Here is a 25,666-nt window from a genome sequence, read left to right as displayed (position 1 = left end):
TGGAACTCATAGTGGTCCTGGCACCCGGAAGTTAAACAATCAGTATGGGGCACCAGAAAACCATGTCAGTTCTTAAAGAGAACCTGTCGGCAACATTTTGCATGTTAAGGTAAAGGCATAGCCGTAATAGCACTGTCATACAGATTAGACTTTTAGTGACGTAATCTGCATGGTGGTTGTTCTATAATCAGCACTTGGTTTTGCTGTAATAAGCCATAGGTACATAGGGTGGGCCTGCGGGAGGGGTCTTTGATGCCTGCCTGCAGTGTCTGTATCTGCCACCTGTTTGAAAGTTGGCACTTTCTGTTCTCACCATGGCGGCTCTTGTGCAGATTGATCTCCCTTCGGTTTTCAGTAACATGGCGCTGGTGATGGCACTTGTGCAGTTTAAGATATCCGCTTAATCCCAAACGTCACATGTGGATTAAGAACAACCACCATGTAGATTTCTTCACTGAAAGTATCTATTAGGGTTGATTGACTAGCTTCGGATAAGTGCTTATCCACATAGCTGTAGCACTTCCCAAATAGCTGCCTCGGCATCCTGGATACCTGGAGCGCTCCCATGTGTGACAGCACAACAGGCTCTCCATACATGTGTTGTGACTGCACTGATCAGCTGATTATCGGCAGCGCTCCATGTATCCGGGTTCCCAAGGCAGCTATTTGGGAAGCGCTATAGCTATTTGGAAAAGGGCTTGTCCGAAGCTGTTCGCTAATCCCTAGTATCTATTTAGTCTAACAGAGCCATTATGACCATGTCTTTACTTGCACGTGAAAGACCATGCGGATTCTCTTTAAGGCATTTCTGTCAAATAAAAATCTCCAGCTTTGTCTATGGAGTGTTTTCTTACACTTAGTAGAATAACAAATAGAGTAAGACATTGTAGGTACTCGGTTAGGCTGGGTTCCCATTGCGTTATGGGACCGCGTTAAACGGACAGCGTTGCACGGCGAAATTAACGCCGTGCAACGCGGCCGTTAACGCGCCCATTCACGCTAATGGGATCGCGCTTCACTAGGGCGTGCCATGTTCGGCACGCTCTAGCGACGCGCCGGTGATTCCTGGCGCGCCGCGGACACTGCTTGCAGCGTCCGAGGCGCGCCCGCGGTCCGTTCCCCGCTCTCGCAGATCGGGGATCTGCGAGAGCGGGGACGTTACCGCGACCCCGACCGCAGCCCCATAGAAAACATTGCGTTAGCGCAATCCGCTTGCGCTAAACGGATTGCACTAACGCAATGTGACCCTAGCCTAAGAAACAGGTTTTCTGTACGGGGCGCTCCAATCCTGTAAGACAGGAGCAATTCAATGCCAGTCTTGGTACATAACCACAAGTGATGATATTGCAGTGTGACCACTCCGTCAGGGAACCTAAACCATTAGAGCCAGATACTGAGCGGTGACTGATAATGTCATTAAAGTCAGAATCTTGCCTGTCGTGGTTTTTCATGTGCCAGTAATAAAAGCCTTCCTTATTAATGTACTGAGTTACTGCTGTAAGAAGTGCTCAGAGCTCAGGGTAATGCAATGCTGAACCTTAGTTTGATCAGAGTTGCTCTAAGTGTCTCACTTTCTCCGTTTTGCATACACAGGAACCACAAAGCCGTTTGGATTTGGATTTTCCAACAATGGATCCTCTACAGCACCCCCGCCAAGCAGTATTGGAAGTTCTGGCAGTGCATTTGGCAGTGTTCAGCAGCCCAGCAGCACCCAGGCAGGCAGCAGTGGAATATTTGGAAGTGCTGTGCAGTCTGGCAGCACATCTGCCTCCGGTGGCTTTGGCACCACAACTCCGGCTAGTGCACCCACCAGTACTGGGTTTAGCACCCCTGCTGCATTACCCGCTCCCACTGCTTCCAGCAGTCTGTTGGGTAGTGCAACAGCGTTGAACACGCCAACGAATTCCAGCACAATATTTGGAAGTGCAGCTCCTTCTGTCGCTGCGCCTAGCTCCAGCAGTGTGTTTGGCAGTGCGGCCCCTGTAAATGCAACTAGTGCCAGCAGTGTGTTTGGCAGTGCGGCCCCTGTAAATACAACTAGTGCCAGCAGTGTGTTTGGCAGTGCGGCCCCTGTAAATACAACTAGTGCCAGCAGTGTGTTTGGCAGTGCGGCCCCTGTAAATACAACTAGTGCCAGCAGTGTGTTTGGCAGTGCAGCCCCTGTAAATACAACTAGTGCCAGCAGTGTGTTTGGCAGTGCGGCCCCTGTAAATACAACTAGTGCCAGCAGTGTGTTTGGCAGTGCCGCCCCTGTAAATACAACTAGTGCCAGCAGTGTCTTTGGAGCCGCAGCTTCCACCAACACATCGGCAAGTTCCAGCACTTTGTTTGGTAACTCAAGTTTATCAACCAACTCTTCAAGCTCACCCTTTGTTTTCGGACAGTCTGCCACCACAGCAAGCGCCACTTTGTTTGGCAATCCGAATGAATGCAAGTCTAGCTTTGTTTTCTCTGGACAAGAAAGTCAATCGGCGGTGACCTCCACAAGCACAGCCCCAGCTGCTGCAGCACCATTTGTCTTTGGAGCGGGTGCTCAGAGTACAACACAAGCAGCCCCAAGCTTTAACTTCACAGGAGCAAACACGTCAAGTGCAACAGGTAAACTGCATTCTAGAAGATTTCAATATAGGGTTATGAATACATTTTTGGGTGCAGAAACTGACTGGAAAGTTTCCAAATCTCAAACATCCTTAAAAACTTAGTGTTTCCAATCAGTTTCTTCTCCTAAAGCTCCACAAAAAGACTGTGTGCACATACCCTTATGTGCCAATGGGAAGTTTGTATATCGGTAAATGAGATTGTACTCTGTGGTGTAAGATGTGCTATACGTGTTCCTGAACATCTGAACCCAAGAGACCACATTGCCTACACAGGAAGCATGCACAGACCCCACCCAGCAGCTTCTCCAAGACGAGTAATGGTGAAACATATGTGAATACATCCTATGTATTCAGTCACCCTGTAGGAGCTTATATCTGAACCCCCTGCAAAACTGGATTCGTACATATGCGCTGACTGGGCCATAGACTATAATGGTGCCGGCAGAGCAAGGCACTCCCTGATGTGCATCATTTTTAGGCATGTATGCCCCCTGGAGGTGGATCCTCGGATGCTGTCTACTACAGCTTTTTTACGAAAATTATGCACAGCAGAGCACATGTTCGCTGTGTCCGCACCATTCTAGTTTATGGCCCCGTCAGCGCACATATACGAATTCCATTTTGAGGGGGAGTTCAGACTTAAGCCTTAAAGAGACTGTCACCCCCTCCAGCCGTTAGAAACTAAAAGAGCCACCTTGTGCAGCAGTAATGCTGCATTCTGACAAGGTGGCTCTTTTAGTTATTGGTGCAGTCAAACCAGAAATAAAGCGTTTTATAATTTCGCAAAAATACCTGTCTTTAGTCGTGGAGGCAGGTCTTAACCCCCCTGCTGCACACGCCACACTGCCGTCACTCGAGGCTTCTTCGGCACCGGGCGCTGCCCCCTCCGCGCTGTTTTCCAATCAAATCCGGCCCCTGCGCTGTTTTGTTCTGCCTGGGGCAGGCGCAGTGAGCGCTGCCCATCTGACCTCAGATGCAGTCTTGCAGACTGCGCCTGTGCGGCCACCCAGCTTGTGAATCCCAGCCCCGCAGTGTGTTATGCATTATGCACAGTGCGGGGCTGGGATTCACAAGCTGGGTGGCCGCACAGGCGAAGTCTGCAAGACTGCATCTGAGGTCAGACGGGCAGCGCTCACTGCGCCTGCCCCAGCCAGTACTAAACAGCGCAGGCACCGGATTTGATTTGAAAACAGCGCGGAGGGGACGGCGCCGAAGAAGCCTTGAGTGACGGCAGTGTGGCGCGTGCAGCAGGGGGGTTAAGACCTGCCTCCACGACTAAAGACAGGTATTTTTGCGAAATTATAAAACGCTTTATTTCTGCTTTGACTGCACCAATACCTAAAAGAGCCACCTTGTCAGAATGCAGCATTACTGCTGCACAAGGTGGCTCTTTTAGTTTCTAACGGCTGGAGGGGGGTGACAGTCCCTTTAATGGGGCCATCGCATGGGTGCTAGACCGCAGCCTGAAAGGACCCTTAGGATAATCTGTGATTCCCATATGTTTATGTAGCAAGTGAACCACTTAGGTCCAGTGTTCCTTAATCTCTGGCCAATCCCTTAGGAGACGAAAGACAAAAAAAAAAGGCCTCGGACCCCTTGTGACATTTGCAACACTCATCTGGGCATTTAGGTTGTACCCTGTGAAGGATATAGAATTGTGTCTATGAAGAGGATTCTCAATACCAAGTGCTTGACAACTAGTAACTTGCAGTTTGACCCATTTATCATGATGGGGCTTAACCCTTTAATGAGCACAATCGGCCACTAATCTGCTGGTTTTAATCTTATTTTTTTTTTCCTGACATGAAAACTGTTTTATTAGAAAAGCTCAGTACCTCGTTATCTTTTCACTACATATACAATGCTATGAATATGCCATTAGAAATTACAAGGTGACAAACGAGCCTAATTACATTTGTTCCCCCACACCAGGTACCAACTCCACTCCCTTTATCTTCGGTGCAGCTGCTGCTCCTGCTGCCGCTGCCAACCCTGTACCAGCGTTTGGGAAACCTGCCGGCCAGACAAATGCCGCCCCGGCCTTTGGCTCATCAACATCCTCTACTTTGTTTCCCAGTACTTCTCAGAACGTCCCTGCTTTTGGATCATTGGCTAGCAATGTCCAGACACCAGTCTTTGGGCAGCAAAACTCTCAACCTGCTTTTGGATCCAATACAGCTCCCCCTAGTGGTAAGTGACAGGCTGTGAGGGTCATTGGTATTGGTGAAAGCTGATCTCCATGAAAACAGCACAGTGGTGAAAATAGTGAATGTTTTTCATTTCCAAGGCCTGAACTCATGTGATGCCACTGAGTACAGCTCTATTTCGGGGCTCAGTGGGATCTGCCCCACCATGAACATTTCTTCATAGGATATTCCATATTTATGTATCTCTCTTAGAGGGTGCTAGTGACGAGACCTTTGTCAGTCCAACAGATATTCCAGCAGTTCACATTATATTTTTATTTTAAAGGGTTTTTATTGCAGACACTTTTTTTCATAGAATTGGCAATTGCAGCAATTTGTATGAAACCTTTTTCTTTTTTTCCCCTCTTTCCTTCCTGTTAATTGGTAGACTTAAAGCATTTTTCCACTCTGACAAGCCTAAAGAATTACCATGTGGCTCCCTTTCCTCCTCACGCTGTATTTTGGGTTCTAGTAAGATCCGTTATACCTACCGTGGAAGCTTTTGACTCTGCAGCCCTGGTAGGACAAGTCATAGATCTGAACAGTTGTCAGGCCAGTGTATACACCAGATGTAATAGAAATTGAGGGGCGTAATATAACTCTTCCATGTTGAACACGGATAACACAGGATGCCATGCATCTTACAATCTAATTATCTCACGTGGTACTATGTCACAACTTTGGATTGAATGCTGAAAACAAGTGTCGTTGGTCTATATAATAAAATATTCCACAACTGTTGTCTTTCAGGCCCTGGCTTTCAGTTTGGAAGCTCAAACTTCAACTTTACGCCTGGAAGTTCTCCAGGAGTGTTCCAGTTTGGTGTGAATCCTGCCGCTGCCCCAGCGCAGCCTGCAAACTCTGGATTTGTCTTTAACCAGCCCCCCGCATTTAATATGGGGTAAGTATATGACATTGCATAACTGCCCAGCAATATGAAGGTAAATGAGCGCATCAGCTGAAGGACAGCTAACTGATCAGGACTTCTTGTTCATACTACTGTAAAGTGAACCGGTTACTAGGTTTTCTCAATATAAAGCACTGCCACCACATTTACCGCCCATTTTACAGTATTGCAGGAAGATGCTAGGAGTCCCCAACTCCCACTGCTTAGCCCCTAAAGTGCCTTTTATAATGACCTCATATGGTCTGATGGGCGTCACTGGTCGCAAATTCCATCCTCCTCCCCAGCTTCAGGCGTATGATTCGTCTTGCGTCATCCACAGTGTCCCCCAATGGCGCTCCTGCGCAACCGTACTTCGCTCTGTGCTTAGCGGGGCGCAGCCAAATACTGTAGTAAATGTTTTTTACTTTTTATGGTTGGATTTCATTATAAAGTTGTCTTCCTTGGTCACACAGCTGTCCTGTCTTTATATGTCTTCTCATTGTTGTGACAATGCTTAGAAGGGTGATTGGCCAAATCCTGTATGTAATGGTGCTATGGCACTAGTCCCATGATATCTCAGGTAACCTATGGGATGCCAGGCTTTGCATATAGTATAGACTTGCTGGCACTATTTACCATGTACAGGTGCACTTGTTTTTATAGATGCATGTTTCTGTCATCCTATTTTGGTTGTTTCAGTAATTAGTCCATTGACTAAATGATCTTGTTTTGTTTTTTTTCCCCCAGGGCAAATGGACGAGCGTCAACCCCTTCTGCAATTTCTAATCGAAAAATGAAGACTGCAAGAAGGCGAAAATAGGATGATATTTTGCCTCCTGCCCATCCTTCGTCCTTTTTTTTTTTTTGGTTAGAGAAATGAATAAAATTTAAAAAATGGTGTCCCGCATTGTACAAATACTGGAGTGTACCTCATGCTGTGTTTTAGTGGAAGTCAGATATGTCCAAGGACTTGCTGGAAGCCCCCAATCCATGCCATCCCTTCTTGTAATTAAAACGCGTGACAATGGGAAGATTTTTGAAAAGAGAAAAAAAATATCAAAACCTAGCAACTTTAGTACCAGACTTGGCATGATCTGGCTATACAAGCAAATATAGCCTGCACAGCGAATGGCTTTTTGTATAATACTTTTCATCTGCACCACTATTTTACTGACGCTTTGAAATTGTAATTACAAGTTGAGGGGTTCTGTATAGTGTAGAGGAAGATGAATGATTTCTATGCCTCGTTTGTGCTGGTGTATGTGTGAAGTTGAGTGTATTGTGCACCAAAACTTTTCTGATAGTTGAAGACTGATTAATGGATGGTTCTTTGCTCGGGGTTTGTTAGAAACGTAGTTCATCATCTGATAAAACGCTTCCCCTATCACTTTTTTTTTTTTTCCTATCTTTTTTTCTTTCTCTCTTTTTCCTTATTATATGATATTCATGTAAATATAATTTCTTTTCTGCATATTTTTCTGCATAACCTAAAAATCTGTGAACTTGAAATTTTAATTTTTTTTTGTGTTGCAGCACATCTTTGTTTAGATTTTTTTTGTTTCAGATTTTATTATGTAAATCTCATTATTCAAAGTTGCCTAATTCCATACAAATAGCCTTTAAAGAAAATTGGAAATTCTTTAAAGTATTAGGTTATTGGCTTTTCTGATCCATTTTTGTTTGGACCAAAAACCAGTATTGTACAAAGTATTAAGTATATATTTTTATATTTACACAAATGGACTGTGGTGACTTTGGATAATAAGTAATAAGTTTAATATTAAAGCCATGTTTATTACAGTATAATTAACATGTTAAACCATGGGATAAATGCCATCAATAAAATGATAAAATACAAATGGTTTAAATTCTACAAGGTTTATGCTGTGACTCATATGATTTATTGTGCTTTGGAGCTGTCACCTTCCAGTATGTACCACAAGTGTTTGTCAGTAGGGCTTATTATTCTTATCCTCACTATTCCTTTGGCAAAAAGACATTTAAGTTGAAAAAAGAACCGTTAAACTAAACAATCTTTCCAAAAACTGCAGCAATAGCAAAGGATGCTCATAGACAAAACTGTGTAACTATTATGAAGTCCTTTTAAAAGTCTTTTGAGACTTTGGCCATCTTCTCAGTCAGTGCCAATGGGTAGGAGAAGAAACACATTTATTTATAGTCCCAACTGATTGTAGAAAATAACAAACTTGCCTGTACTTGTGTTCCCTGGGTCCACTGTCTCGAGCTATTAAGTCATGAGTACATCACATTTGATTTCTGTAGACAATCGCTGTGTTCTGCAGCTCTGCCAATATAGTTGATGCCAGGTGCTGAGCCCAGTGATTGGCTGTAGCCGTCCTGTGTGCTATAGTTGTGACATCACTGCTTCTGTCAAGGAACGGGTCGCCAGTAGAGAGGCAGTGCTGGACCTGGGGAACATGAGTGTAGGTGATGTAGTTGCCTTTCTATGGGAATTTATTTTTTAATCCTGAGGAACACCTTTTTAAGGCTCCTTTCACATTGCGTTTTTTTCCTATGTTCGTTGGTCCCGTCGGGGCTTGTATCTGAAATCTTCGCAAACCTGTACTCAAGTTTATGCACTGACAGGGCCATTGACTGTAATGATGCCCCTGCAGAGTCAGTGTGCTGTGATGTGCGTCATTTTCAGGTATATATGCATACTGGAGGCGAACAGTCAGAGGCAGTCTACTACCTATTCAGAGTCCGCCTCCAGTATACACTTGAAACTGATACATGTGAGAGCATGCGCTAACTCTGTCAGTATTATTATAGTCAATGACCTGTCGGTGCATATGCCTGAATCCCGTTTTGTGTGGTGTTTGGATGCAAGCCACAATGGGACCACTGAACGTGGGACAGAATGCAATGTGAAAAGCCCCATAATTCATAATTGTGGGTCCAGCTTCAGTCACTCGTCTGTTAACACTGGGAAGCAACTTGTTTGGCCATACACTTGTAGGTTAATATAGTACATGTTGGCCATACACAGTGACGATGTGATGTATATGATTCTTGGATGAGTAAGCCACAGAAAGCCACTGCTCAGTAGTTCTGTGCTCCAGCCCACAGGAGGACGTCACCCTCTTAAGATCAATATTACACAGCGACTGTGGTAGTAGAATTACCCACTTCACAGTTGGTACCTAGCAGAGAAGTGGGAGATCTAACAATGCAAGAGAAATCTCAGAATTTGGACTTTATTCTTCTACAATAAAGAATTACGGTATGTCCTTGTAATAACTGAGGGAAATTCTTGTTTGTTACATTTTTAAAAGTACAGAAACATTTACTAGATATTTATTTTCCCTTCCCCCATGACGGCACACCTGAGAGAGGGGATCCGCCCAGTCAGGCCTGGAAACCCTACTGAAAATAAAAGGGCGGTACCTCTGTCGCTTCAGTTGGGTTTCCTGTCCGGACAGGGACCCTCGTGCTGAACACGGCGACGTTTCCACTTACCTATTATCCGTCCCGGCGTGGAAGAACAGGCAGCACCTGTGCGTCGATCTTGGGTACTGGAAGCGCCGTCCACGGGTCCTCCGGGGCTTTGCGTCTGAGCGGGCATCTGTGCAGCACGGTCGGAAGGCCGGGCTCCTTCCGTGGCTGCCATGCTGCCCTCTCTGCCGGCGTCCACGGTCGCCCGTCTAATGTTACGCGCAATGCTGGGAATGGGCGTTCCCACGTGGCGTCAGGGACGGGCGCCGGATCCAAGATGGCGGCACCCATGAAGAAAACGCCGGCCGGTGGAAAAAGACTCTGGTGGTGTGGCAGAGGAGGGGAGGGGCCACCATTGGGCACCGGAGGAGGAGAGGGGCCACCATTGGGCACCGGAGGAGGCGGGAGTGCAGTGGATCCCCCATAAAAGGGGGGATTACCACAGAAAACGCGCTCATGCCCAAAAGCTTCATCATGGAATTGGGAGCAACCGCTCAAGTGGTAGGAGCAGCAGTCGTCCTGTCTGGCAAGACTCTTCGGCGTCCAGAGGAACACTGCATGTGCATCTGTCCAGCCTCCGTAAACCGGTACCCTTGACTGTCAGCGGTGGTGAGTGATCTACGTTAATGTCACCCTTATGGTAACAGGGTCCATTTTTTCTGTTTGATCACTAGGGGTCGAGGAAATCTTGCGGCAAAGCAAAGAACGAGAATGTGCCCTTTGTAAAGTACCACTTACAATTCAGTGGCAGAAGGACCTCTGCGCTGACTGCATTAATAAAACTATACCGGAAGAGACCCCTAATTTCACCACTAGCCTTAAAGCCATAATACAGGTAGAGATAAGACTCCTTTAAAATTGACCCTTAAAAAAAACAGGGAGGAAAAGCCGCAAGGTGTCTACGGATTTTGATGCCTCGGAGACAGTCATAAATCATCCAGGTCTCCCTCTATCCAGTCCTCAGATTCCTCCTCAGACAGTGATACAGGGGGTCGACCATATTTTCCAACTGAGGATGTAGATAAACTAGTTAAATCAGTCAGGTCTGCGATGGGTCCTAAAGAGAAGACACCTAGGTCACTTGAGGATGTCATGTTTGGCGGGTTAGAAGAAAAAAGGAAACGTATGTTTTCGGTCAATGCAAAAATCAAAGCATTGATCGAAAAAGAATGGAGATAACCCGAGAAAATGGGTACCTTGCCTTCATCAAAAAGGAGATATCCTTTTGAGGAAAAAGACTCCGAATCCTGAGAAAAAATCCCTAAAATTGACGGTGCAGTGGCCAAATCTTTGAAAAAAATCATCCCTTCCCTTAGAAGATTTAGGTGTCCTAAAAGACCCGCTTGACAAAAAAGCAGATTGCTTTTTGAGACACATCTGGGAAGCTTCGACTGGGGGCCTGAAATCAGCAATAGCTGGGACATGTACGGCCCGTGCTCTCATGGTCTGGCTACAGCAGATAGAATATCAGCAAAGGCAGTGTTCCCCAAGTCCAGTCCTCAAGAGCCACCAACAGGTCATGTTTTCAGGATTTCCTTAGTATTGCAAAGGTGATAATTGCATCACCTGGACAGGCAAGCATTCAATGACCTCTGCAATACTAAGGAAATCCTCAAAACATGACCTGTTGGTGGCTCTTGAGGACTGGAGTTGGGGAACACTGAGCTAAGGAATAAAGTTCCTAGAAGTGATATCCTTGCGAATATATCCTTAGTGCAAGGAGCAGCAGCTTTTTAGGCTGATTCCTCTGGAGATTCTGCAAGATTTAACAGCTAGAGCAGTAGGCTTGTCCAATGCGGCAAGGAGAGCCCTATGGCTTAAAGGTTGTCCTGGGGATTTGCCATCTAAACATAAACTATGCTCCATCCCTTGCGATGGTCAATTCCTCTTTGGGAAAAAGCTAGAAGAGGTCTTGGAACATGCAGGAGATAAAAAGAAAGCCTTTCCAAGTTTTTCTAGAGATCCCAAAAAACCTTTCTTTCGGAGAAGATTTAACAGAGGTCGTCCCCCAGGAGATAGGAGAAATTGGGACTTTAAAGATAAAAGGGGATCTGGGCTACATGTTCAAAGGGCCCTCTACATCAGCTAAAATATCCCCCCCAGTGAATACATCAGAGGTTGGAGGAAGGCTCTCCCTCTTCTTTTCAGCCTGGATAAACATCTCCCCAAGCACCTGGGTTTGAAATATTATCAAAGACGGCCTAAAGATAAAATTCATCCGTCCACCCAGGCACAATTTTGAAATAACTCCCGGATGAAGTCCCAGCAGGAGCAATCTGCTCTGGAAACAGAAGTCCTCGGACTTGTTCACAAAAATGTCTTGTAAGAAGTCCCGGCTCGGGAGGAAGGAAGGGGGTTTTACTCCCCGTCTTTCTGATACAAAAACCAGATGGCTCCTGGAGAACCATAGTCAACCTAAGAAAGCTCAATCAATCAGTAGAGAACTACTCCTTCAAGATGGAGTCCATCAACGCGACCACAAAACTTCTGTTCCTTCACTGCTTCATGGCAGTAATAGACGCATATTATCATATCCCAATACATCAGGAATATCGGAAATATTTGAGAGAGGCGCTCTACATGCAAAACCAAGTGAAACATTACCAATATACAGCCTTTCCATTTGGCCTGTCTACAGCTCCCAGGGTCTTCACCAAGGTGATGGTAGAGGTAATGTCATACCTCCGATCCCGGGATGTAGTGATTGTCCCATACCTGGATGACTTCCTTGTGGTAGGGAGGACAGAGACCCATTGCTCCCATCAAGTAACAGTTGTAACATCAACTCTAATAGAGCTGGGATGGAAAATAAATATCCCCAAATCAAAGTTAGTTCCAGTAAAAGTGCAGTCCTTCCTAGGATTAATACTGGACTCCGAGCGTCAGCTCTGCCTCCTTCTGGAGAACAAAGTGGCCAAAATTATAAACTTGACGAGTACAGCAATACATCAGCCAGCGTTGACCCTAAGAAAAGCAATGTCCATACTAGGCTCATTAACGTCATGCATCCCGGCTATAGGATGGGCACAATTTCACCTGAGACAACTGCAGTGGGATGTTCTGTCAGCTCAGAAACTGTTAAGAGTGCATTTGGAAGGAAATCTGTCTTAAGGCATAAGAGATTCCCTAATTTGGTGCACTGTGAAGGAAATCTCACAATGGGGGTCCAGTGGCAGAAACCGGTCGAAGACATCATCACGACCGACACAAGCGGTATAGATTGGGGGCTCATCTGAAGTCTCATTTAGTACAAGGAACCTGGTCCTTCCAAGAAAGGAATCATGGCTCAAACGAAAAAGAACTATGGGCAGTGGAAAAAGGCCTTGAAACATTTTCTCCCCTTGCTCCAGGGCCACCATACTCGAATCATGACGGGCAATCGAGCAGTGGTAGCTTATATCAATCACCAAGTTCTGCTTATATCAATCACCAACTTTTCCAGTTGGCAGAACAACACCTGTCGTCCCTCACAGCACTACACATATGGGGTGTAGAAAACACAGGCAGACTTCCTGAGTCGCAGAGGTCTGAGACGGGGAATGGTCCCTAAACCCCCAGGTGTTCCAACAAATACAAGCCTGGGGTACACCAGAAACAGACTTATTTGCCACCCCACACAACAAAAAATTCTGCTCCCTAAACCCAAGAGAACATCATTTTGCAGTAGATGCCCTGCTAATACCATGGAGGTTCTCTCTGGCCTACGCATTCCCCCCGATAGTGATGATTCCAACAGTAGTCCGGAAGATCAGAGAATAGCGAGCAAAAAAAATACTCATTGCTCCATTCTGGCCAAAAGACCATGGTTCTCACTTCTAAGGCAGATGTCATTAACAGACCCATGGATTCTGCCAGAGGTTCCGGACCTGTTAACCCAAGGACCAGTGACCCACTCTCAGGTGAAGGGCTTCCATCTGGCAGCCTGGAATTTGAGATGGCGTTACTGAGTCGCCAGGGATTCTCACCAGGGCTAGTCTCCACCCTATTGAAAAGCAGAAAGCCTATAACATCTAGAATCTACGGTAGGACATGGAAAAAGTTTCTTGACTTCCTGGGTGAACCGTCGGGGGGATGTAGCTCCAGTGGGACCCATCCTAGAGTTTCTGCAGGCAGGGTTGCAACTCGGGTTAGCGACTAGCACCCTTAAGGTTCAAGTTTCATCTTTGGGGGCCCTATATAACTGCAACCTAGCATCAAATAGGGGGGTTTCACGATTCATAAAATCCTGTGGCAGGTGTAGGCCGGTTATTATCCCAAAAATCCCTCCTTGGGATCTAAATTTAGTCTTCAAAGCCTTAACCAAAGACACTTTTGAGCCTTTGCAGGAGTTGTCACCTAAATTACTCACCCTGAAAACAGTTCTACTGGTAGCCCTAACATCGTCCCGTAGGGTAGGAGATTTACAGGCCCTGTCGATATGCCCTTATACTCAGGTTTTTGACGACAGAATAATTCTAAGACCAGACCCGGCGTATCTCCCCAAGGTGGTTTTAAAATTCCAGGAGTCAGGAGATTATTTTACCATCGTTTCGTAATAATCCTAGAAATCCTGGGGAACAAAAGTTCCATATGTTAGATGTAAGAAGATCTATGTTACAATACATGACCGTGACTAGTCAGTGGAGGAAAGACCAAACCTTATTTGTAGCCTTTCAGGGTAGTAAAAAAGGGTGCGCAGTAGCTAAAAGTACCATTGCTAGATGGATCAGGGAGGCCATTAGTCTATCCTACTCTGTGAGTGGCACTCCGGTTCCTGATGGCATCAAGGCTCACTCCACCAGAACCATGGCTACCCCCTGGGCAGAAAAGGCTGAGGTATTGATTGACCAAATTTGCAAGGCCGCTACCTGGTCCTCACCCTCAACTTTTTTCAAACACTACCGGCTGGACCTTTCCTCCTCTGCTGACCTAACCTTTGGTAGAAGGGTACTTGAAGCAGTGGACCCTTTCTAAGGTATCATTCTACAAAAGTCTCTCAGATGTGCCATCATGGGGGAAGGGAAAACACCAAGGTTACTTACCGGTAGCCAGATTTTCCGGAACCCATGATGGCACCTGTATATTCCCCCCCTTTGTCATCCCTTCGGTGTGCACTATAGTTTGGGTGTTTTTAGTTCATATGATGTGATGGATTTGCCATGTGTACTAACCAGGGGTGCCTCTCATGCTCTGAAAACCAACTGAAGCGACAGAGAGGTACCGCCCTTTTATTTTCAGTAGGGTTTCCTGTCCTGACTGGGCGGATCCCCTTTCTCAGGTGTGCCATCATGGGTTCCGGAAAAACCGGCTACCGGTAAGTAATCTTGGTGTTTCTCCTATGCCACAGGACCATGGGTGTTATGCCACTAGGAGGACACTAAGCAAATACAGGACGAATAGCTCCTCCCCTGCAGTATACACCCTCCTGCTGGCTCTAAGTGAACCAGTTCTTGCTTAGTGTCTGTAGGAGGTACTTGGGTCTGCTTTCAGACCCCACCTGTTTTATTTTAGTTTTTTACTTTTTCTATTTTTTCCCTGAATGGGGGCGATGGATCCTTTCTAGGTTCCGATCTCCCCCGAATCATCAACAGGCAAGTACATGAAGCGCTCTTCCCATATCCTTTCCTGCAATGTTGGATGCCAGCCCTGAGCTCACCTTACGGGCGATGGTTTCTTCGCGTTCCGATCTCCCCCCTCTATAGCAGGTGACCACATGGAGTAGCCCTCCATCTACCTCTCCTGGAGCCAGGTACATAGCCGGACATAATATGTATGGCATCAGTGCAGCCCCCCACTGCATCACTACTGATATAGCAGATGACGCAAGGCGGTAGAAGCTCTCCACCCCCTCCATGACTATGGCGACGGTGGATTGAGCACCGGCCTACCGCATCTACTGTGAGTACACTGCAGGGGCTGAGGTGGTGGGGGTGCTGGCCCCCGGGGTATGGGAGGTCCGCACCTTAAAGCCCGGGTCCGTGGGTGGTCCGCAGTACGGCAATTCAATGAACGAGTGTGGCTTAAAGGATGGCGCTAATAGCGGTCGCGGCGTTGCAGGCCGCAACCGCAGGTTTAAAATTTTTCTCCGCGGCTTTTCCCCTTCATACTGGCCGGAGTTTTGGCCATGCCCACCGGCAGTTACTGCCGCCTGCTCTTTCCGGTGCTTCTCGTTCCCTGAGAAGCGCTCTCACTTCCTGATCTCGGCAGCCATCTTAGGACACCCACAGTGCTGATGCTGCAGCACTTCTCCAGCCTTTTGAATCAGTCTTCAGGACTAGCGATTTCTGGGCATACACTGCGGACCTCCCCTGGCGACTCAAGACACAGGACCTGGGTAAGCTGCAGAAACATAGCTTAACCCTTCCCCTGCTAGTAAGCGCTCTCCTCAAGGCTACGCTATGTCTCAATCAAAGCCTCACAAAAAGTCTGGGAAAACCCACTGTTCTTCGCTGCATGTACCTCTTGTAAGGTGTCATTACCCCGGGGTCACAATACTGCATTGTGCACAGCTTGTGAACCGGTGACTTCTCAGGGACCACCTGTTACTGATACTGAACCCAGTGAGCCTTGTCCCCCTGAGTGGGCTACCTCCCTTACCCAGTCTATGGCATCCCTGGAAAAAGCGTTAGACTCGTTCCGAGACCCTTCCTCTAACCAGGGCACTATTTCAGACGACGCTTCCGATCGTCAGAACCCTTCGTACTCCAGGGGTCGTACCTTGCTAAGGAGCTCTCGCTCTTCCAGGAAAAGGACTCATGCCATAACCCCAGACCATCACTGGGATTCGGGTTCTGAGAGCTCCATTTCTCGCTCCCCTTCTATTGCGGCTAGTAGAGAATCTGTTTCAGAGGACGATTCTGACACGTCCCTAGATCAGGAATTTTCATCACGATCAGGAGACTCTCTACTCTGGGCTTTAAAGCTTGATGAGGAACCTTTATCTAAAACGGACCATGCCGTGTCCTTTAAGAGGACCAAGCAAGCTCATAGTGTTTGCCACTCATCCCGAATGTAAGGAAATCATTGAATCTCACAGGATCCGTCCAGATCAGGGGTCCCCGACTCCAGGCCACTGGAGGAAAGAGTAAATTTCTTCCACAACAGAGACCCTTTCGGCCCTTTCAGAACCAGCAACAGCACACTCAGTCCCGTTTTTTTTTTTTTTTTTTTCCCCCGTTTCAACTCAAATTGGTCCGCTACTTCCACATCTTCCGGACCCGGCCAGGCACAACGTAGGGATAGACTTCCTGAGCATCCAAAGGCCCTGTCAGCATGCGACAGGGTGTAGGAAGATGGCTGCCGAGAATACATGGCGCCTCTTGTTCAGAAAGAGAAGCCATGGAAAAGTGGGCGGAGCAGCCAGATCGTGTCATAGTGGGGTGGAGCTTTGGCTGCGGCCTGTACAAGGCCAAAGTCGGGGACTAAATTTTTACCTAGGCCCGAAAAACTGAAAAACGCCCACCCCTGCCGGAAAAGTCTGCTGCCTGTGCCCTGGCTGCTCAGAGCCCCCCCTTCTCAGCGCTTACCCTGAGAGGCTGGAGATGTCCTTCAGACAATGCTGTAGGTACCTCCACTGTACGCAGGTATCTCCAATGTGCAGCTGCTGTCGCTGATGATTTTTGGACGGTGCAGGGATAACAGGGTAAAAACCCTCAATCCACTCTCCCTTTCATAGGGTGATGGAGAGGGACCGTCCCCCTCCTTGCTTGATCCGCTAAACAGTGGGGGTTGCACGGCCAAAACAGAGGGTGACTGTGCATCCAAGGGGTTCAATCCCCCTGGGTGGACAGGGCTGATTGGCATTAGGCCTGGCTGCAGAAGAGGGTACATGGAGGCGACACTTCATGTGCTCGTCTGTAAATGGTGCAGGGAGATTGGTGCCCTTTAAGGGACCAGTCGCCCCTAAAAATCAGTCCAGGCATGGCATCCCACGTCGCAGGAGAGGATACGTGGAGGCGAAACTCCACGTGCTCTCCTATTGTTGGTTCAGGGAGATCGGAGCCTTGAAAGTATCAGTCGCCCCTTACTCGAGGTAAAAAAAATCTTAATAAAAAAAAAAATTAAAAATGTAAATAGAATCTTACGAACACTAAGCATGAACTGGTTATCTGGGAGCAGGCATGAGGGTGTATACTGCAGAGGAGGAGCTAACTTTCTTTGTATTAATTTTGTGTCAGCCTCCTAGTGGTAGCAGCATAACACCTATGGTCCTGTGTCCCACAAAGAGGCGAAGGAGAAAAGTTCTGTCTAATATCTAATCTATATCTTCTCTCTTTGTTTCATTCCATTGCGTCTCGTGTTTCCATGTGCAAATGAGAATAAAGATTCCTCTACACTGTGACATCCTTTTAGATATATGTAGACAGATATTGAGTCTCCTCTTAGCCTTCTTTTTTGCAAGCTAAACATTCCCAGATCCTTTAACTGTTCCTCGTAGGACATAATTTGCTCTCAGGCTCTCCATGCATGTGTTGCAACTGTCATACATACACGACACATGCAGCTGTGGTGCTAGACACCTGATTATCAGAAACGATCCCACCGCAGCTATTCGGTAAGCTCTATTAGCGAGCCGAATGAGGGATCCGACAATATTCGCTCATGTCTACTGTTGACTCGTGCAGTCTGTGATCTATTAGCATACCCAAGTTTTTTCACGCATCCTGTTGCTTAGTTATATTCCTCCTATTCTGTAGATGTAATTTTCATTTTTCTTGTCCATTGTAGAATCTTGCATTTCTCCCCGTTAAATACCATGCTACTAGTCACTGCCCATTGATCAAGCTTATCTAGATCCTTCGGAATCCTGTCTTCTCTAGTGTTAGCTATCCCTCCTAGCTTTGCATCGTCTGCAAATTTGATTAGTTTACCTGACACTCGATGGTGTCATTGTCCCAGTTCTGGAAAACAAAAGGATCGATGGTTTCTACTTCATCCTATTTGTTGTCCCAAAAAAGGATGGAAAAGTGAGACCCATAATGGACGTCAAACTTCTAAATAGATTTGTCAAGGTCCATCATTTCTTCATGGAGTCTCTGCGTTTGGTCATTACTTCAATGGAAAAAGGGGAGTTTCTAGCATCCATCGATATTCGAGATGCTTACCTGCACATTCCGATTCCCCCCCCCACCAAAAGTTCCTGCGTTTCACCATTCACGAACTGCATTTTCAATTCATGGCCTTGCTTCCGCTCCCAGGGTGTTCACAAAGGTCATGGCGGCCGTCATGTCCATCTTACACTCTCGGGGCGTGGTCGTCCTGCCCTATCTGGATGATCTCCTAGTCGAGGGTCCATCTTTCTGCGTGGAGTCCATTCTTATTACTTGTGATACTCTTTCTCGTCTGGATTGGCTGATAAACTTAGCCAAGTCTTCCCCCATTCCAGCCCAGCAGATATCCTATCTAGGCATGACCCTGGACTCCCCCCGAGGGTTGGTGATTCTCCCTCAAGATAAGGCCCTTCAGCAAGGAGCCCATGCTATTTCTCAGTCATCCCCTTATTCCATCCGCTTTGCGATGAGGGTACTGGGCAAAATGGTGGCAGCAATGGAAGCAGTTCCTTTCGCATAGTTGTATCTCCGCCCATACTGCATGCTCTTCTAACAGCTTGGGACAGGAACCTATTCTCCCTTGACTTCCGCTGCCGCGTATCCCTGCGGGTCAGGCAGATTCTCTGATGGTGGACGTTGAGTTCTTCCCTCAACCAGGGACAGTCCTTTCTCCCGGTTAAATGGCTAGTGGTGACTTCCGATGCCAGTTTTCAAGCTGGGGAGCAGTTTTTCATTACCACGCCGCTCAGGGCCGCTGGTCATCTTGGCAATCAAAACTTCTAATCCATGTCTTGGAAATCCAAGCGAGATATAGCTAGCGCTACTGCAGTTTCTTTATCTCCTACTAGGACATCCCATCTGAATTCAATCGGACAATGCCACGACTGTGGCATACATCATCCATCAAGGGGGTACCCACATCAGGGTAGCCATGTGCGAGGTATCTCACATTCTTCGATGGGCAGAGAGGAACCATTCGGTAATCTCAGCAGTGCACATACCAGGCATGGAAAACTGGGCGGCAGACTTCCTCAGCCACTAGGGTCTCGCCTCGGGGAAGTGGGAACTTCATCCGGATGTTTTCCAACAGATCTGTCTTTGTTAGGGGACCCCGGATGTGGATCTGATGCCGTCGAGACTGAACGCTGAAGTCTCCTGGTTCATAGCTCAGTCGCGAGATCCACGAGCCAAAGGAGTGGATGTTCTTTTCATTTGTGGTGACCGTTCCGTCTTCCATGCATTTTTCCCCCACTGCCGCTTCTTCCAAGAGTCATCAGAAAGATCAAGGCATGAACCTCTTCCAGTGATCCTGGTCACTCCGGATAGGCCATGCCGAGAGTGGTTCACAGAGTTGGTGTGCCTCGTTGCTGACGTACCCTGTTGACTGCCAAATCATCCAGATCTACTCTCCCAGGGGCCAATTTATGACCAGAACTCAGCGGCTCTGTGTTTAACGGCTTGGCCGTTGAATCCTTGATTCTGGCCCAGGCTGGTTTTTCACATCAAGTCGTGTCCACAATGATCAGTGCTCGTAAGCCTGCATTGGTGTGCATTTATCACCGTACCTGGAAGACATTTTTTGCTTGGAGCAAAGCTTGTGGACGTCTCCCCCTCATCTTCTCTATTTTAGAGTTCCTACAGACCGGTCTGGACTCAGGCTTGGTGATCAGCTCACTCAAGGGCCAGATATCTGCCTTATCGATCTTATTCCAACATAGGATTGCAACAAAACCTCAGGTGAAGACGTTCATTCAGGGGGTTACACATGTGCTTCCTATCGCATGCCTTTAGACCCTTGGGACGTTAAGTTGGTCCTGGGAGTCTTACAGGAAGCTTCTTTTGAATCGCTTCAGGAAATTTCACTCACCTGTCCTGGAAAGTTGCTTTTTTTCATGGCGATCACATCAATCAGGCGAGTTTCGGAGCTGGCTGCTCTGTCCTGTCAGGCGCCTTTCCTTATATTCCATCAGGACAAGGTTGTTCTCAGGCCGTCCCCATCCTTTTTGCCCAAGGTTGTCTCATCCTTCCACCTTAACGAGGACATTGTTCTCCCATCATTTTGTCTGACTCCAGTCCACAGGGTGGAAAGGGCTCTCCATACTCTGGATGTAGTTAGAGCTCTGAGAAGGTACGTATCGAGGACGGCATCCTTCCGAAGGCCAGATTCTTTGTTCGTGCTTCCTGAGGGGCACAAGAAGGACCTAGCCACTGCAAAGGCCACGATAGCTAGGTGGATTCATTCCACCATTCAGAAGTCCTACTGCATCAGAAGTAAGACTATCCCAGCGGGGATCAGAGTGCACTCCACTCGGTCATTGGGTGCTTCCTGGGCCATTTGGCATCAGGCTTCGGTGGAGCAGAACTGTAAAGCTGCGACCTGGTCCAGCCTTCATACTTTCTCGAAGCACTATAATGTTCATACCCAAGCTTCAATTGATCGCGGGGCTGGGCAAAAGAATTCTGCAGGCTGTGGTGGCACACATCTAGGCAGTTGTTACGTGAAACCTGATGTTTTCTGTTTTCCCCACCCAGGGACTGCTTTGGGACATCCCATGGTCCTGTGTCCCCCAATGAGGCAAAGGAGAAACAGGATTTTTTTTCTTCGAGCCACTCATTGAGGGGACACAGCACCCACCCTGTTAGCCTAATGGCTTGTGCTTGTTCTTTAGTTTGACATGTTGTACTCTTATGTGTGGTTAATGTTCTCCTACTGCTTTTGAACTAAACTTGTTCTCTGGGAGCCAGCATGAGGGTGTATAATGCAGAGGAGGATCTAGCTTTCTTTGTATTAACTTAGTGTCGGCCTCCTAGTGGTAGCAGCATAACACCCGTGGTCCTGTGTCCCCCAATGAGTGGCTCGGAGAAAAGGATTTTATGGCGAGTACACAAAAATCCCAGTTTTGACAGAGTGGTCAATGAGTGGAACATATTGCCACGAGATGTGTGACTTTCATTACCGGAGCTTGGTCGGTAATCATGCTGCAATGGAAAGGGTTTCCATTGTGATACATCACAAGGAAGCACTTTCATTGGTGGTGCATCTCAGTGTGTCCAGATGCCATGGAGATAAGTCCAAGGATAAAATTGCAGTGCACACTCAGTGAGGTGTGACAGAATTAGTACAAGACAGGCAGAGGATATATCAAAGATATATGTTGCCGAGGCAACGTAAACAAAACCAGATTTAATTAGCCACATCTAGAAAATAAAACTTGGTTTATATGGTCCGTGTAATGTCACTTGCCAGGCTCGAGGAAGGGGGGAGGGGGGTGGAACTATCAATGAAATATAATTAGTAAAGCAAAGAGTGAACAAGAGTAAGATGAGTAATGGAGGGGAGGAAAGTGGTAAAGGAGAAAGGAAGGTAGGGAGAAATAAATTCAGAGGAAATGGCTGAAAATAAGTTGCTCATTAAGGTCCTGGGAAGTGGAAGTCCAAAGGCGTAAAATCCATTTAGCTTCTCTTTGCAATAGATATTTGTCAAAATTCACACCCATTATGATCGTTTTGACCAATTCAATGCACATACACTAAACAGACCTGACATTTCTGCCATGTGCCAAATTAACATGATGCACAATGGGTGTATCCCGATTGTTCAGACTATCTAAAGTCTTGCCAATGTACTCTTTGCAACAAATAGAAGTGGCTTTATAAATTACACCCTTTGATTTACAATTAATGAAGTTCCTAATTGTGAATTGTTCCTCGGTCATGTGGCTACAAAAATGTTTTACCAATTTTTAGATGTGGACATTCCACTCAACCTCCACACCCATGACAAACCCGCCGGTCTCTTGGGTAGCCATGTACCCCGTTACAGTGGAGGGACAGAATGGCTATGGACAATACGATCATTGTCTTTGTCTTTATCCATCTTAAGAATGTCCCAGTGTTTTGTGGGATTTTCCTAATTTGAGATGCCCGATTTATCATAGGTACTGATTAAAAACAGATGTTGTCATCCTGTTGGCTGGAAACTTTAGGTATGAGAAGTTCCTCTTCCATTTTTCTCAGGGAGTGATGGTGAGCTTCCCTCACTACTTAGTCCAAGTAGCTTCTATTAATAAATCTGTTTTGTAAGTCCTGGGAATGTTGAATAATCCCTTTTTCTATCAGAACAATTATGTCCAAGAAATAAAATTGTCCTTTTGGAATCACCTTTTTCAGTGAAAAGGGGTGTTGGTTTTCCAACCTTACAGAAGCATTTGTGGACGTGGGTTTACAATATACACTTGTTTGAAGTGATCGACGTTTTGTTTTACTATTACATCCAAAAAGGGTCTTCTATGAGCATGAATCTCACTGGTGATACATAGGCCAATGGGATTTTCATTTAAAGTTTCCACAAAAAGTAAAAAACATTCCTATGAGCCCCTCCATAGTACAAATACATCATCAATGTATCTAGTCCATAGCTCAATGTATTTCGTCATGTCAGTGTTGTGAAGTGAATACGCAAGTGTCCTCCCACCAGCCCAGGAGTTAATTTGCATAACTGGGGGAACGTGGGCTCTCCATAGCTGTGCCGCTAAGCTGGTGGTAGATCTTACCATCAAAGGTGAAAAAATTACTGTTCAGGACAAAATCAAGTTCAATAAGAAATTAATTATGTGCCTAATGTTGTAAGCCTCTAGTCGAGAGGTAATATTTAACCCTTTTTAATCCTTACTCTAGTACAAAAATACCTCCCATTACAGGTGAGCTTCCTCCGATCGATGTATTACTTAAATTAGTCACCAAAGAAATTTTACAGATTAATACTACCTTCACTAAATACAATTTATCTCAACAACGGATTTTGGCTTTGTGCGCCTTGGAAAGGTACATGTCGATTGTAGTTTAACAATCTGACAAAGGTGGAAACATTATTATCATTGGCACAGATCAGTATCGCAATATGTGCCTTGCCCTATTGAAAGACCAAACCTCAAAGCCTTTCAGATGGGGGATCGAGGAGTAAGAGTGCCTCAACATCCACACTTGTGAGCCAGACATCTTGATCTATGTGGATGCCCTCCAAACTGTAAAGTACTACCAAATCAATTGATGGTATCTCTAGTAAATGAGGGCAATTGAAGACAGACCATTCTGTATCTTCAGGAGGACATAAATAGTGGCAACAACAGGATGCTTCGGCAACGTAATCAAATTCATCCACACTGATGAGGCTATACCCATTTGCTGCAGTGAGTAGGGAAGACTACCTCACCATGAAGACTGACAAAGGATTATTCGGTAATATCATATAAGTGGTCTGGTCATTCAATAGGGCAAGGCAGTGGGTGGTAATACCCATGGAGCTTCCCAGGCTATTAATATCAGCTCACAACTGTATATTTAGTCTTTCCTGGTTATTAAAATGGGGTACCCTCCAAACAATGATGTAGTGTCCCCTATAATTAATAATCAGCAAAGGCTCGTCAGACTACTTTGGGCTTATATTAATAGCCTAGGAAGGGGCCATGGATATTGGCCCCCTCTCAGACTAAAACATCAGCTCTCAGCTGCTGCAGAAAAGGCGCATCCATAAAATTCACCAATTCTGGCACTTAGCCTTGCTCTTTCCACTGGTCCTGGTGTGGTGGCAATGGGGGTGATAGTTGGGGGGGATGATGTCACGTTTGTATTGTCATGTGACATCAAACCCATAGGTTAGTAATGGAAAGGCGGCTATAAGATGCCCCCATTACTATCCCCATAGTGATATTGTATTAAAAAAAAACACACCCAGAATAAAGTCCTTTATTGAAAGAATGACTGACTCCTTTAATGAATCTACGTTTAATAAAAACATGTATACTCACGTCTACACCCAAATCCACTGAAGTCTCAACTTTCTCACGGTGACTTGAGTGAGGTGAAAGGAGTTCACCTCACCACAAGGCACTGAGCAATCACGCACAACTCAGTGTCTCTGCTGGATGGCAGGCTGTATAGTCGCATCATACAACAATGCAGCCTGCAATCTAGATGTAGCAGAGCTAAACACGTCACAGGACTAATAGATTATCTTCTCGGCGGACAGGTGAGGAATATGGTTGTTTATTATTTTAATTCTGTTAGAGGAGAAATTGGCTTCAGTGGATTGGGTATTGACGTGAGTCTGTGTTTTTACAAAATGTAGATTAATTTAACCCATTGCAACATTGGGCGTAATAGTACGCCAATGTTGGACTCCCTTTGAAGTGAGCTCTGCTGCCGAGCCCACATCTTTTCCAACACATATCAGCTGTTTTGAACAGCTGGCATGTGCCTCTAACAGCTGTGGGTGGAATCGTGATCCACCCGTGGCTTTTAACTAGTTAAACATCGCTGTCAATCTCTGCGAGCAGCATTTAAATCGCGCTTCCGTCAAGAGCGCTGGAAATCCCGCCCATCGGTGATCGCAAGTCAGCGATATGTTGGCACGACAACCAGAGGTCCTCAGCAGACCTCTATGGTTGTCACTACCGGAATGCTATGAGCGTCACCCGGTGGTCGGCTCTCATAGCAAGTCAGCAATTCTGCTACAGCCAGGTGATCTGATCATCGCCTGTATGTAAAAGAGGCGATTGAAGTACAGCAGATTCTAGTCTCCAATGAACCATGCAACAAGTAAAAAAAATGTTTTTGAAAAAAAATATAAAAGTTAATCATCCCCCATTCGCCCCATTCAAAATAAAACAATAAAAAAACAAACATACACATATTTGTTATCACCGCGTTCAGAATCGTTTGATCTATCAATATAAAAAAGAATTAACCTGACCGTTAATCGGTGTAATGAAAAAAAAGTCAAAATGCCAGAGTAACTTTTTTTGGTCGCCGCAACATTGCATTAAAATGCAGTAACGGGCAATCAAAAGATCATATCTGCACCAAAATGGTATAATTAAAAACTTCAGCTCAGCTCGCAAAATAGGCCCTCACCCAACCCGAGATCAGGAAAATTGGAGACGCTATGGGTAACGTAATATGGCAAAAAAGAAATTTAACAAAATTTGGAATTTTTTTTTTCACTATTTAGATTAAAAAAAACCTAGACATGTTTGGTGTCTATGAAGTTGTAATGACCTGGAGAATCATAATGGTAGGTCAGTTTAAGCATTTAGTGAACATGGTAAAAAAACAAACAAAAACAACTGTAGGATTGCACTTTTATTTGCAATTTCACCGCGTTTGGAATTTTTTTTCTCGTTTTCCAATACACTATGTTAAAACCATTTGTGTCGTTCAAAGTACAACTCGTTCCACAAAAAACAAGCCTTCACATGGCCATGTGGATTGACGCAAAACCAAAAATACCTCCAGGGGTTAAGTGGTTAAGGAGTCTGTCATTATTTCAATTAAAAGGACTTTATTCTGGGTGTTTTTTTTTTAACACACAATATCAGTATGGGGTTAGTAATGAGTAGAGATGAGCGAATTTGATCAGGCCAGGGTTTATTCGGCAAGCTATACATACCGAAAAAGCTGCAGAGGGAACCCGACTTCCTGGATCGCTCCGGGTGATCAGCTGTTTGACTT

The 25,666-nt window shown here is 46.0% G+C and overlaps 1 protein-coding gene across 2 annotated transcripts in view; it reads left to right on the top strand.

Moving 5' to 3' along the window:
* NUP153 (nucleoporin 153) overlaps positions 1 to 7,548 on the top strand; it is an 89,606-nt gene extending 82,058 nt beyond the window's left edge. For both annotated transcript variants that reach the window (XM_069730838.1, XM_069730837.1), the window contains exons 19-22: positions 1,594 to 2,598; positions 4,533 to 4,790; positions 5,537 to 5,687; positions 6,420 to 7,548. In XM_069730838.1, coding sequence (XP_069586939.1) covers positions 1,594 to 2,598; positions 4,533 to 4,790; positions 5,537 to 5,687; positions 6,420 to 6,492 — 1,487 coding nt within the window. In that variant the 3' untranslated portion in view covers positions 6,493 to 7,548. The remainder of the gene's footprint in view (positions 1 to 1,593; positions 2,599 to 4,532; positions 4,791 to 5,536; positions 5,688 to 6,419) is intronic.
* The last annotated feature ends 18,118 nt before the right edge of the window (positions 7,549 to 25,666 follow it).

The sequence above is a fragment of the Ranitomeya imitator genome, chromosome 6 (genome assembly GCF_032444005.1).
Source record: "Ranitomeya imitator isolate aRanImi1 chromosome 6, aRanImi1.pri, whole genome shotgun sequence".
Classification (NCBI taxonomy): Eukaryota; Metazoa; Chordata; class Amphibia; order Anura; family Dendrobatidae; genus Ranitomeya; species Ranitomeya imitator.
This window is presented reverse-complemented; position numbering and strand designations above follow the sequence as displayed.